Here is a 14,868-nt window from a genome sequence, read left to right as displayed (position 1 = left end):
ATTGTACTGTAACAAGCCTTTTTTTTGATACGGTTTCATTTAGTAACTATTTTCTATCGTGCTGCCATTCTCGTACTTTGTGGACTCATTTTCACCGAAAGATTTGGCTTGCTGATCAGATAAGCAGTTTCCTGTTTTGCTCATTATAGCCACAGTCAGGATTAGAAACAAAGCCTTGCTCACGTTAGAACTCTTTTGATAATTGCACCTACAGACACCACACCTTTTCATATTAACATTTGTCGATGTGGTTTCAGAACTGTAACGTTTAATTGTAATTCTGTACTCTCTCTTACATTTTTGTTTCTCACCCGAATAGAGATCAAACGTTTTTTGACTGAATTTTTTTTTTAAAGAATGGACTGCTCGTGTTATTCTCTGCCTTGCCTCAGAGGGTGGGCAGTTGACCTGTTACTCTAACTTGGCTGATGCTGTTCCTCTGTTCGTGAAGAGGGTTGACCATTGACCTACTCCAGCCTGTGCTGATATTTCCTGTCAGTAGATAAAGGGCTGGTTCAAGCTTACATTTTTATAATTGCATAGATTTAAATGGAAATACAGAGCAGAAGCAGGCCATTCAGCCCAGCTGGTCAGTGCCAGGGTTCATGCTTCACACAAGTCATCTTACCTTACTCCATCTCACCCTATCACCATCTCCTATTCTTTTCTTTCCCCCTCATGCAGAAGGAGGCCATTCAGCCCATCATGTCTGCGTCGCCTCTCTGAACAATTCACTTTTCTTCCCTATAAATGTGTATATGCTGTTCACCTCAATTACTCCCCATGGTAGCGAGGTACACATTCTCACCATTTTCCAGGTAGAGTTTCTCCTGAAACCCTTATTGGATTTATTAGCGACCACATTATATTTATAACCCCTAATTCTGTACACTGAAATTTCCGTGGTTCAGAAGTCTTCAGGTACAGTTTTCTCATTTTAGAAAAACAATATTTGCACTGACTCAGAATTGTTACAGCACAGAAGGAGACCATTTGGCCTATCGTGTCTGCACAAGTTCTCCAAATGAGCATTTCACCTGGTGGTGTTCCCCTACCTTCTCCCTGTAACCCTGCGCATTCTTCCCCTTCAACAATCTAATTCCATTTTGAATATCTTGATTGAACCTGCCACCACCACACTGTGCATTCCAGACCTTAATAATTAGCTGCATGAAAACATTTTTCTCATATCGTTTTTGCTGCTTTCACCAATTACTTTAAACCTATGTCCTCTCATTCTAGATTCTCTCACAAGTGGGAACAGTTTCTCCCTATCTACTCTGTCGAGACCTCTCATGATTTTGAATACCTCTATCTGTTCTGCTCTTGACCATCTCTTCACCAAGGAAAACAGCCCCAACCTCTCCAATCTATCTTCATATCCCTGGAACCATTCTTGTGAATCTTTTCTGCTCTCTCTCCAATACCTTCATACTCTTTCTAAAGTGTGGCACCCAGAACTGAACACAATACTCTCGCTGAGGCCGAACTAGTGCCTTATACAAGTTCAACATTTTGCTCTTGTACTGAATACCACTAGTAGTAAAGCCTAGGATACTGTATGCTTTATTAACTGCTGTCTCAACCTGTCCTGCCTCCTTCAATGACTTATGCACATATACACCCAGGTCTCTCTGCTCCTGCACCCCCTTTAGTATTGTACCCTTTATTTTATATTGTCTCTCCTTGTTCCTCATACCAGAATGAATCCCTTCACATTTCTCCACATTGAACTTAATCTACTACCTGTCTGCCAATTCCACAAATTTGTCCATGTCCTTTTGAAGTTATACACTATCCTCCTCACTGTTCACAATGCTTCCAAGTTTCACGTTCGTAAACTTTGAAATTGTGCCCTGTATGCCAAAGTCTAGGTCATTAATATAAACCAGGAAAAGCAAGGGTCCCAACACTGACCCCTGGGGAATTCCACTGCAAACCTTCCTCCAGCCTAAAAATGTCCATTAACCACTACTCGCTGCTTCCCGTCCTTCAGCCAATTTTATATCTGTGTTGCTACTTTTTCTTTCATTCCATGAGCTATAACTTTGCGCACAAGTCTTTGTGTGGCACTGTATCAAATGCCTTTTGGAAGTCCATGTACACCGGTCAACAGCATTGTGCTCATCAGCCCTCTCTTACCTCTATGCACACTGGCCTTGTTTCCTTTGATCACCTTTCTTGTGTTCCAACACATTGGGGTTATCTTTTGGTTGATCTCCTGCTTAGTTTCTGCCCCACTCCACCATTCCAAGTGACTTGCCATGGCCATGATGATGCTATCTGACGACCAAGTGAGGATTGATCAGTTGGTGTTTGGGGCATAGAGAACATAAATTTCTCCTCACTAATCTGTGTGCAAGCCTAATATTCAAACTTTTCAGGTAAAAGATTTGTATTGCCGAACCTAATTCCTAAAGAAATAAATACTTTCTCCTCCGTACAATGAACATGCTTCCATGCCTTTCATTGCATTGAAATATATTTGCATATAGTCATTATAATGTGTGTAAACTGTGGCTGATTTACCTCATCTTTGCGTCTTTCCAAACTTGGTGCTGCCTCCATTGTGGGGCATTGAACTTCATCTGTGGGTCTCAATTTTTATTTTGAAGAAGAGACGCTTACTAAGTTTTAAAATAAATATTTTTGGTGTAATGATACCTTGTATATAGCCGGGTTGTAAAAAGACACCAAGTTCAAAGAGCGAGGGCTAGAGTATGAGACGTTGTATGAGTGATATACTTCACTTTTATCCAATTTATAGCCATGTCCAGGCATTTTTTTTAAGGAAGCGTCATATTGGACAAGTAATGTTAACTCTATTTCACTCTCCGCAGATGCTGCCAGACCTGCTGAGGCTTTCCAGCATTTTCTGTTTTTATTTCTTTAAGGAATATCTGAGGTGGATTTTCAGTCTAAATTATAGTTTAGTAGAAATAAGGCCTTGGGGTTCATTTACCTTCAAACTATTTTAAAATGATTCGAATCAGTGACCTGTTGTCAGCCATGGCTCAGTGGGTAGCACTCTAACTCCTTAGTCAGCAGCTGGCAGGTTCAAGCTCCAATCCAATGTTTTGAGCACGTAACCTAGGGTGACACACACAATGCAGTACTGAAGGAGTGCTGCAGTGGTGGATGTGCAAGACATTGGCTTTATCTGCCACCTTGGGTGAATGTAAAAGATCACACGCTGCTATTTTGAAGAGCATGGGAGGTTTTCCTTAGTTCCCTGAATAATATTTACCCCTTAATCAACAATTAAAAACAGTTGATTGCGTCATCTATTCGAGTGCTGTTTGTGGGAGCTTGCTGTGTGCAAATTGGCTGCTGTGTTTTCTATATTACAACAGTAACTACATTTACAAAAGGGAATTCATTAGTTGTGAAGCACTTTGGATTATCTTGAGGCCTTGAAAGGTGCTTTATAAATGCAAACTCTTCCTTTCTTACAGGGCAGACACAGTAGTTTTGTGTCTCAGGACTGAGTTCATGTCCAACATGTGTAAATCAGCTGCAGGTTTTCTACTCTCCCTTTGTTTTGTTTCTCTGTCTCTCGCCCAGCTGCCGATAGATTCAAAGTGAAGTGAGCTTAGGCTGTCATGATCAACTGGCCATCGTGTTAAACAGCTGTCAAATTTGACAGCAAATGAACAATTTGATTGGGAGGCCAGATAAGGTACAGTTTTGGAAATGAAAATGTGCTCTGGAAGCACTGGGCCATAAACTTCCGAGCTCCCCAGCATTGGATATGGGGGAGGTCGGGTACCCCAAAAATGCGCTGGGGCACCCCTCTTGGAACTTCAAAGGTAAGGCTTTGCACAGCAATTGCCCAGAAATGCAAACTTCCTCTGAGCGATGGCTCTGCTCTGGGAACCATCAGAAAATGCGATTTAAATAGCACGCTTCAGATGGCTCCAGCTGTGTTACACAAGTAGCTACTCAGAGAAAGTTAGAATTAAAACCCCTTCTAACTTCTGGGTGGCTATTGTAAAGACACCGGCTTTCCCCCCGCCCCCGCCGCCGCCGCCGCCCCCCCCGGCCATGGGATTCCCTCCGCCCTCAGACTACCGTCACCCCCACAAACACAGTAATCCCAACTTTGACTCCCCATGGGATTCCTCTTGACCAGATTCTCCCCCACCCCCCAACCCCTCCAACCCCCTCCACCTCTGACTGGAAACCAGCCTCTTCCCCCAGCCCCCTCCCCAACATCCAAAACTGCCCCCACCCCCTCCCCACCGATGTCCAAAACCTCACACCCCCTCCAATGTTAGACATATTCTCTCTCTCTCTCCCCACCGCCCCCCCCCCCCCCCCCAACACCCTCCAAATCCTATCCACTTACCTTAGAGACTTACCTTCTCCCTGGCCTTTCAATTTCAATGGGACTTTTAAACTTAACTGGCTTTCGGCAGCTAGTGACATATAAAGGAGGTAATAGCAGAGCATTTAGAAATGCATAATATAATTAAGCAGAGTCAGTATGGCTTCATAAAGGGGAACTCATGCCTGACAAATTTATTAGAATTCTTTGAGGAGGTAACAAGCAGGATAGATAAAAGGGAACCAGTAGATGTAATATATTTGGATTTCAAAAAGGTGTTCAATAAGGTACCACACATAAGGCTACTTAAGATAAAAGCCCATGGTGTTGGGAGTAGTATATTAGCACGGATAGAGGACTGGCTAACTAATGGAAGACAGAGTTGGAATAAGGGGGACATTTTCAGGTAACCTGTAACTAGTGGAGTGCCACAGGAATCAGTGCTGGAGCCACAATTATTTACAATATATATTAATGACTTGGATGAGGGAAATGAATGTACTATCGCCAAGTTTGTAGATGACACAAAAATAGGCGGGAAGACAAGTGGTGAGGATGACACAAAGAATCTATACAGGGATATAGACAGGTTAAGTGAGTGGGCAAAATCTTGGCAGATGTAATATAATGTGGGAAAACGTGAGGTTATGCACTTTGGCAGGAGGAATAGAGGGGCTGAATATTATTTAAATGGAGAAAGACTGCAGAAAGCTGCAGCACAGAGGGATCTGGGGGTTCTTGTGCATGAATCACAAAAAGCTAGCCAGCAGGTAATAGGGAAGGCAAATGGAATGTTGGCCTTTATTTCAAAGGGAATGGAGTATAAAAATAGGAAGTCTTGCCAAAACTATACAAGGCACTAGTTAGACCACACCTTGAATACTGTGAACAGTTATGGTCCCCTTATCTAAGGAAAGATATACTGGCATTGGAGGCAGTCCAGAAAAGGTTCACTAGGTTGATCCCGGGTATGGTGGGATTTTCTTATGAGGAGAGGTCGAGTAGGTTGGGCCTGTACTCATTGGAGTTTAGAAAAATGAGAGGCAACCTTATTGAAACATATAAGATTCTTAGGGGGTTTGACAGGGTAGATGCTGAGAGGTTGTTTCCCCTTGTGGGAGAATCTCGGACCAGAGGGCATAATCTCAGAGTAAGGGGTCACCCATTTAAGACAGAGATGAGGAGGAATTTCTTCTCTGAGAGTAGTGAATCTGTGGAATTCTTTACCGCAGAGGGCTGTAGAGACTGGGTCGCTAAGTATATTCAAGCCCGAGATAGACAGATTTTTAATCAGTAAGGGAATCGAGGGTTATGGGGAAAAGGCAGGAAAGTGGAGTTGAGGATCATCAGATCAGCCATGATCTCATTGAATGGCAGAGCAGACTTGATGGGCTGAATGGCCTACTTCTGCTCCTACATCTTATGGTCTTAAAGGGGGCATGTCCTTCTTTGATCTGACTCTGCTGAACCGCAATGGTCGGCCTCGGAGACAGCTGTGTTGTCCGGATCTCGCCTGACCTGAGTGGGAAGATCGGGCAAGACAGTTATGGAAGAAATTTCCCGTAAGTAATTGGACACGGAGTGGCAATCTGATGCTGACTGCCACTTCGAGGAAGTTTATGGCCCATTATGTTAACAATTGATATTTAGTCACATACGCTATGAAGTCTCTTGGTAAGTGTAGCTCAATTTTTTATAATTCATTTTATGGGATGTGGGCATCGCTGGCTAGGCCAGCATTTATTGTCCATCCCTAATTGCCTTTGAGAAGGTGGAGGCTGCAGTCCATGTGCTGTAGGTACACCCACAGTGCTGTTAGAAGGGGGGAGTTCCAGGATTTTGACCCAGTGACTGAAAAAACGGTGATATGTTTCCAAGTCAGGATGGTGTGTGGCTTGGAGAGGAACTTCCAGGTGGTGTTCTAATGTGTCTGCTGCCCTTGTCCTTCAAGGTGGTAGCAGTCGTGGGTTTGGAAGGTGCTGTCTAAGGAGCCATGGTGAGCTGCTGCAGTGCATATTACAGATGGTACACACTGCTGCTACTGTATGTCCATGGTGGAGGGAGTGAATGTTTGTGGATTGGGTGCCAATCAAGAGGGCTGCTTTGTCCTGGATGGTGTCAAGCTTCTTGAGTGTTGTTGGAGCTGCACTCATCCAGGCAAGTGGGGAGTATTCCACCACACTCCTGACTTGTACCTTGTCGATGGTGGACAGGCTTTGGAGAGTCTGGAGGTGAGTTACTCACTGCAGGATTCCTAGCCTCTGACCTGCTCTTGTAGCCACAGTATTTATATGGCTGGTCCAGTTCAGTTTCTAGTCGATGGTAACCCCCAGGATGATGTTAGTTGGGGATTTAGCGATGGTAATGCCATTGAATGTCAAGGTGCTGCCTTGCAGCTGTCAAATGATTTTTCTCAGATTATCCTTTTTCTTTGACAGATGTGCACAGAAACACAGTTGTGTTTGTTATTTTATTAAAGCTTTTTATCCTAAACTGCTGTTTTCATTCTTGTTCCAGCAGGTGCAAAGGCCTTTGTTTGTGATCAATGTGGAGCACAGTTCTCTAAGGAAGATGCCCTAGAAAGCCATCGTCAGACTCATACCGGTACTTTTGTGAAACTTTACCTTGGAGTTTCTGATTTGTTCCTCATTGCTAATTCCAAGTTTTATTTAAGGAAAAATTGTCAAATGCAAGTGCTAATCAGAGGACTTAAACTGAGCAGGTCATTCTGCAAGACTGAACTACCTAAGGAGACATTGGGTTAGGTGACTAAAAGCCTGGTCAAAGAGGTAGGCTTTAAGGAACTGCTTAGAGGAGAGGGAGGGAGAGAAGTAGAGATGTGGTGAGGTTTAGCAAGGGAATTCCAGAGCTTGGGGTCTAGGCAGCTGAAGACACAGCCACCAACAGTGGAGCAGTGAAAATCAGGGATGTGTGAGAGGTCAGAGTTTGGGGCAGCAGGTTTTTCTTCTGGAGCTTTAATACCTTCAGGTTTCTGCTTTCTGACAATGTCATTGGTTGTTCCTACCTGCACTATATCAGGTTTTGAAGGCACTGTCTGTTCATTAATCAGATTGAAATGCTTCTATGTTCCTTTGCTGTGAACAAAGTGATATGTTGTCACTTATGATTTTGCTGAAAAATATTCTTTGGACAAGCAACCCCCCTCCCCCTATTTCTTTTTTTTTAAAAAAGCTTTAAAATATTGAGTTATAAGTGGCTTGTTTAGCCCCTGTTAACTGCCAACAACTTATTTATGTTGGTCAGGAGTGTGGGTCAGAGGGTTAATGTTGCAAAATGATTCTGCAAAGGTCACAGCTCTTTTGTGATGTTAACTCTTCTCCTCCTACTTGACCCTGGATAATGTCAACTACTCCTTGGGCAGATGACTGTCTGTATCTTTAAAAGTAAAGCAAATGGGCTTCCAACCAATGGGCAGTGCTAGAAATGTCACTTGTGCATCAACATTCTGGAATTGTCACCCCCTCCCCTTGTATATTGCAGAGCAGAAATAGATTTGTGCAGGTCATCATGAGCCAGTAGTTACATTGGCTAAATAGTGTCAAGCTCAAAAACAGACTTACGCAGGCAACAAATAACAATGGGCGACATATTCAGAGTTTAGCCGCCAGCATCTCGGGCTATTGCTCATCACGGAGGTGTCATTCTGTCTCCTTTTTAGTTTCAGCGCAATCACATTTCGCTATCTCTGTCCATCACTGTATTACGCCAATAACTTGCATTTATATAGTGGCTTTCAAGGTTATAGGAGATGTAAAGGTGCTTTGCAGGAGTAACTGTCGAACAGAATTTGACACTGAGCCACGTAAGGAGACATTAGCACAGGTGACCAAAAGCATGGTCAAGGAGATAGGTTTTAAGGAGCGTCTTAAAGGAGGAGAGAGGTAGAGAGAATTCCAGAGCATGGGGCCCAGGCAGCTGATGGCATAGCTGCCATTGAAAGTACAAGAGGCCAAAATCGGAGAAGGGCAGAGATCTTGGAGGGTTGGTGAGGCAGGAGCAGATACAGATATGGGGAGGAGTAGAGAGACCAGGGAGGGATTTGAAAACCAGGATCAGAATTTTATAATTGAGGTATTGCTGTATTAGTTACACCAAAACTTAGTGACTTCCCTTCTGAAGGATATACTTCAGTATGATAGATTTTAGTTTCTTATTGAGAGTGAGTTTCTGTTGAGATTTAGTGTTTTAATTTGAGTGAAGAGTGAAAGAGAAGGTGGGATATTGCCAGATGGGATCGAGTTTGGATTTAAAAGCTTTGTCGGTTACATTCCACAGAGCAGAGGGATGAAATGTCTGTCCCTCTTCTGTTATTTTGTCGTGATCAAAACAAGTCGAACTAGAGAACACGTTTGAAAGGAAAGTTAATTCAAAACTGATCTGTGGGAACAATATTTCAGTGAGTGATGGAATAGACTCATGAGGATGACAGAGGAAGAAGTTAGTATTGCTTTCTTCAAATATAAACTGGATTCATTTCATAAAGTAACATTTTGGGGATCCGGTACTGGAGTGGTGAACGTCGTGTGGCTTGGGAGGAGCAGGTGACTTTGGGACTGTGGTGCCTCAAGCTCTGCATCGCTGGGGGTTTTCCTCACCTTGTTTCTGATTGATCGCTGTGATTAGCCAGCAGCTCCCATTATTATTGCATTATGCATCATGTTAGAAGGTGAACTTAGATGGATTTGGTCTTTTTTTTTTTGTTCAGCAATTCTCAGGTTCCAAATGGGTGGGAGGGAGGGGGGGATGGGGGAGGAGAGGACTTTGGTGGGGTGGAAGACAATAGGGGTGCGGTGGGTGAGCAAGAGGAAAAACATTGTACGTGCTTTTAACTAGTAAGATGGGAGATGACTTCCATTGATATGAAAGGTGAAAGTTTCTGGAAAGAATGATTAAGTGATGATTTGGGTTTCCCACTTTATTGCTGTCAGTGAAACTGTGTAGAAATTCTTCCATGACGCTGTCTAGACTTTGACAGCCCCTGATGATAGATATATATATATATATATATATATATACACACACTGTACTAACCTATAAATAGTCTTGACTAGTATGGGTTTTGATTCCTTTATTGCTGCTTTGTAATACATAAAACACTGAAGTTTAGTTGTACAATTGACTGAGCTTTTCACAAAGGGGTGGAGGAAGCACAATTTTAAATTCCAACCAACACCCCCAACCCCTCACCTTCCTCTGCAGAACTGTTCATTTCCCCCCCACCACCCCCCAAAATCAAAACACAGGCAAGTGATGTTTTCTTGGACTGTTTTTGGGACATTTCTGTTAATCATTGCTCAATGCATGAGGAAAGGCTACAAGTGGCTCTGCTTCTGATATTCTGCAATATTGAGACGTGTCTTCAAAATAGCTAAGCCACATAACATCTAACAGCGAACACCATAAATTTCTGCTTTGCTGTTAGTAGTGTGATTTGTTAAGGAAATGGATGATAACTTGCACTTACATGGCACCTTTCACAACCTCAGAACATTGCAAGGTACTTATCAACCAATGAAGCACTTTTGAAATGCAGTCACTGTTTTATTGCTGGAAATCCAGAAGCCGCATTGTGCACAGCAAGCTCCCAAAAACAGCAATGTGATAATGACTAGAATATTTTTTTTTTGGTGATGCTGGTTAATGGATAAATATTGGCCAGGACACCTGGAGATAGCTCTTTCTGCTGAATTAGTGCCATGGGACCTATTACCTCCACCTGACGGGACAAACGGGACTCTGGTTTAACCTCTCATCTGAGAGCCCACAGCTCTGACTGACTGTGCAACACTTCCCCGTTACTGGGACTGTCGGCCTGGAGAAGTCCCTGGATGGGGATTCGAGCTCTGATACTACCGACTGAGTCAAAGCTGACACCTTGCAAGAGCTTTGCTGGTGCTTCATACTAGAAATTGCTTCATGTCCTCAGTGGATAATCCAATGTTTGTAGTTGTTCCACTGACAGCCCCCACCTTGATAAACACAAAATATACTAAAATTGTGAACATTAAGAATTTACTGGGACAATGGCAGTTTGGAAGAAATGTCTACAATGGCCTCCAAGGGAGAAGAATCCTTTGCTGCTAAAGAGGGTGACTGGTTGAATGGATCACTACAATGTGAGAGTATTGGAATTGTTTATAACAGCACATGATATCCTCAGTTATTTATTAATGTTCTATCGTTATTTGTTTGTTTGAGAGTTGTAGTAAAGCTTGCAGGAAAAAAAAACCCAGTCGACCTTTTCATTTTCTCCCCCCCAACTCGAGCGTATTTTGGTGATGGAGAATTCTCCGCTTTTGTTTTAAGCCCTTTGGCTAACTGTCCGGTTGCTATTCCTGGGTCATGATGAGTCAGCAGCTTTTACAAAATTATTCCACTACTGCAACTCGATAGGACCTCTGGCTCATCAAGGCTGATCTGTTTTGTGTTGATGTGACATCAGCTCAAGGTCCTGGTAGATGAGATACCAGCACTGGATAGGTATTGCTAAACTGCACAGCATCTATTTCAGTTCAACAAGAAAATCCAAAAACATTTTTCACTCATGACTGTTGAGAGGACAGCTCCACCAACACAGGGGAGGTGGTTCTTTGCACCTTTCCCTCAGAGTCCCATCTAGGACAGAAAGTGGTTTTGGAAGCCCCCCCCCCCCCCCCCCCCACCCCACCCCCCTCAGATGGCTGAGAGTGGGTAAATATGCAATTGGGAGTGGTACCAAGCTGCCAGCTTAGGATGGGCCCCGAGTGTGGGCAACATTAGTTGTGGTATCGATGTGGCTGGGCTGAAGAAGGGGGACAAGATCAGCTTCTGATTCAGAAACTGCAGCTGAGAGAGGCAGGGCTGTGGATGTGGAGTGAGAACAAGATCAGGTTATGATGCCCCACCCTGGAATCTCTGGTCTTGTGTATTAGGAACAGGTATTGGGGTGAAAGAAAAGCTTTGCATTTATATAGCGCTTTTCATATCCTCAGGACATCCCAAGGTGCTTTATAGCCAATTACAGAATCTCAGAATTTTAATGGCACAGAAGGAGGCCATTTGGCCCATCGTGTCTGCACCAGCTCTCCGAATGAGCATTATGACCTAGTGCCATTGCCCTGCCTTTTCCCCGTACCCCTGCACATTGTTTCTATTCAAATAATCATCTAATGTCCTCTTGAATGCCTCGATTGAACCTGCCTCCACCACACTTCCAGGCAGCGCATTCCAGACCCAGACCGCTCGCTGTGTGAAAAAGATTTTTCTCATGTCACATTTGCATTTACGTTAAGTATATTTTGAAATATAATCACTGTCGTCATGTCGGAAACATGGCACCCAATTTGTGCACAGCAAACTCCCACAAGCAGAAATATGATAATGACTCAAAAATCTGTTTGTGATGTTGGCCAGGATTCTAGGAAGAACTCCCAATTCTTATCTTTGGTATGAAACTATGGGATCAATTACATCAACCCGAGAGCGCTGGCTGGAGCATCAGTTTGACATCTCATCTAAAAGACAGCACCTCCAACAGTGCTCCCTCACAGCCACCACTGGACTGCCAGTTCAGATTTTGCACACTGGGCATTGGAGTGGATTCGAACATGACCTTCCTGCGCAAAGTTTGTGACACTCATCGAACAACGGCTGACGTGAGTGAGATGCTAGTGGGCCGCCAGTGTAATCAGACCCGGTGCACATTTCCTGCCTGTTTCCATCCCTTTTGCTGCAGTCGTGAGAAATGATGGTCATTTGTGCAGGTTTATAGGGCTGACTAATAAACCCCCAGACAACTTTAAAGCTAGATTCCATCATAAAAACGTTAGCTCTGTTGAGCTATTCTGATCCCCATTTGCAACAAAAATTTGAATTAATCCAAATCTAGAAACAAAAAGCTGGCAACATTAAAAGTGACCATGAAGCTGCCAGATGGTTCCAAAAACCCAACTGCTTCACTTTATGTCCTTTAGAGAAGGAAACGTGTCACCCGTGCCTAGTCTGGTCTGTTTGTGCTTCCAGTTCTCTTTTTGTAGGGGAGATCAAAACTGGCGTGTTGGGGGTTGGAGCGGGGGTCACATTTATTGTATAAGATGGTCACCTAATAAATACAATAAGGAATTTAGGAGAAACTTCTCCACACACAGACTAGTTAGAATGTGAAATTCGCTAACATGTGGAGTGTCTGAGGCAAACAGCATTTGAGGGGAACGAATAACATTCGTGCCAAATAAGTGCCATCTCCAACAAGAGAAAATCTAACTACCTCCCCTTGACATTCAACGGGGTGGTCATCGCTGAAGCCCCCCTCAGTGATAGCTGCTGCACTCTCTGTACTGCGGGCCATAATGTCTCCTGAACCCCCGCTTAATGTGGGTTACACCGTTGCGAGATTCCAATGAAGTGATCCAAAGAGTAGCTTTGTTGTGTGCCATCCTGTGTGTAACAAATGCCACATTTACGTACGCCATGTGGAACATTGCACGGTTCGATCTTGCTAAAATATGCTGCAAATGCTGCTCCCTGAGTGAGTGGTGATATAAGTATCAGAAGCTGACCCGAGACCTACCTTTTTTATTTCTTTCGGTTGGAATTCCTGTTAACGATGTAGGTGATGCCCCTTTGCCCCAGTTTGCAACCATGATTAAAAAGCTGAAGAGTTTGAGCTCTTTTGAGACGTCATTAATTCTAATGTAATTACTGATTAAAGTTAGAACTGCTGCATTTTTTACAAAGTTAAACAGTTTCTGAAACTTACATGGTATCTGTTACTGTGGTGTTACTGTTTTCTTTTGTAATTTTTGTTAAACTAATGAAAATGAATTTTTTTGCTCCTGTGGGACTAAGCACTGCATGGACAAAATGTACACTGCTACTTTAGTATTTGGTTGCAGATGAATACAGAATGTCCAAGCATGCGCCTTCAAATATCAAAGGGGATTTGGATAATGTTTCTGTGATTGTGCCAGGCATTTTATTGGGAAAGAACTGGAGACCAGCACAAATTCACTGTAATGTCAAATGTAACATGACAGAAACGCATTGCATATTTTCTGCCTTTAAGGCATTATTCTGCTCTGATGTGAGTGAAAGATTATCGTCTATTCAACACTGCAATCTGTGCCTACTTGCTGTCAGCTTTTTCAATTATAAATTGCTGTAGCCACATTTAGAATAGAAAACTGTCTGTGTTAAATCTTATCCACTGTAATTGCAGTGTAGCAAGTTTGCTCGGGACTGGGTCTGGAGTAATTTATGGGCAGTGGGATGGTTGGGCAGCCTAGGTCCTAAGTGCTGGAGTTCGCTCCCTAACCGTCTCCATCCAATTCTCCTCCCCTCTCCTCCCCTCTCCCCTCCTCTCTCTCCTCCTCCTTCCTCTCCCCCCTCTCCCCCCCCTCCTCTCCCCCCCCCCTCCTCTCCCCCCCCCCTCCTCTCCCCCCCCTCCTCTCCCCCCCACTCCTCTCCCCCCCACTCCTCTCCCCCCCCCTCCTCTCCCCCCCCTCCTCTCCCCCCCCCTTCCTCTCCCCCCCCCTTCCTCTCCTCCCCCCCTCCTCTCCCCCCCCCCTCCTCTCCCCCCCCTCCTCCTCTCCCCCCCCTCCTCCTCTCCCCCCCCTCCTCTCCCCCCCCCTCCTCTCCCCCCCCCTCCTCTCCCCCCTTCCTCTCCCCCCCCTCCTCTCCCCCCCCTCCTCTCCCCCCCCTCCTCTTCCCCCCCTCCTCTCCCCCCCCTCCTCCTCTCCCCCCCCTCCTCTCCCCCCCCCTCCTCTCCCCCCCCCTCCTCTCCCCCCCCCCCTCCTCTCCCCCCCTTCCTCTCCCCCCCCTCCTCTCCCCCCCCTCCTCTCCCCCCCTCCTCTTCCCCCCCTCCTCTCCCCCCCCCTCCTCTTCCCCCCCTCTTCTCCCCCCCCTCCTCTTCCCCCCCCTCCTCTTCCACCCCCCTCCTCTTCCCCCCCCCCTCCTCTTCCCCCCCCCTCCTCTTCCCCCCCCCTCCTCTTCCCCCCCTCCTCTTCCCCCCCCCTCTTCCCCCCCTCCTCTTCCCCCCCTCCTCTTCCCCCCCTCCTCTTCCCCCCCTCCTCTTCCCCCCCTCCTCTTCCCCCCCTCCTCTTCCCCCCCTCCTCTTCCCCCCCTCCTCTTCCCCCCCTCCTCTTCCCCCCCCTCCTCTTCCCCCCCTCCTCTTCCCCCCCTCCTCTTCCCCCCCTCCTCTTCCCCCCCTCCTCTTCCCCCCCTCCTCTTCCCCCCCTCCTCTTCCCCCCCCCCTCCTCTTCCCCCCCCTCCTCTTCCCCCCCCTCCTCTTCCCCCCCCTCCTCTTCCCCCCCCTCCTCTTCCCCCCCCTCCTCTTCCCCCCCCTCCTCTTCCCCCCCCTCCTCTTCCCCCCCCTCCTCTTCCCCCCCCTCCTCTTCCCCCCCCCTCCTCTTCCCCCCCCTCCTCTTCCCCCCCCTCCTCTTCCCCCCCCTCCTCTTCCCCCCCCTCCTCTTCCCCCCCCTCCTCTTCCCCCCCCCTCCTCTTCCCCCCCCTCCTCTTCCCCCCCCTCCTCTTCCCCCCCCTCC

General features: G+C 45.9%; 1 protein-coding gene across 4 annotated transcripts in view; it reads left to right on the top strand.

The window, feature by feature from the left end:
- The window catches only part of zbtb16a (zinc finger and BTB domain containing 16a), a 249,716-nt gene that overhangs the window by 157,538 nt on the left and 77,310 nt on the right, over positions 1 to 14,868 (top strand). For 3 of the 4 annotated variants that reach the window (XM_078533015.1, XM_078533014.1, XM_078533016.1), the window contains exon 4: positions 6,845 to 6,931. In XM_078533015.1, the coding sequence (XP_078389141.1) occupies positions 6,845 to 6,931 (87 nt within the window). The remainder of the gene's footprint in view (positions 1 to 6,844; positions 6,932 to 14,868) is intronic. The other variant, XM_078533017.1, reaches the window with a different exon arrangement.

The sequence above is a fragment of the Cetorhinus maximus genome, chromosome 2 (assembly GCF_964194155.1).
Source record: "Cetorhinus maximus chromosome 2, sCetMax3.hap1.1, whole genome shotgun sequence".
Lineage (NCBI taxonomy): Eukaryota > Metazoa > Chordata > Chondrichthyes > Lamniformes > Cetorhinidae > Cetorhinus > Cetorhinus maximus.
Note: the sequence above shows the minus strand (reverse complement) of the source record. Positions and strands in the feature narration are given on the sequence as shown.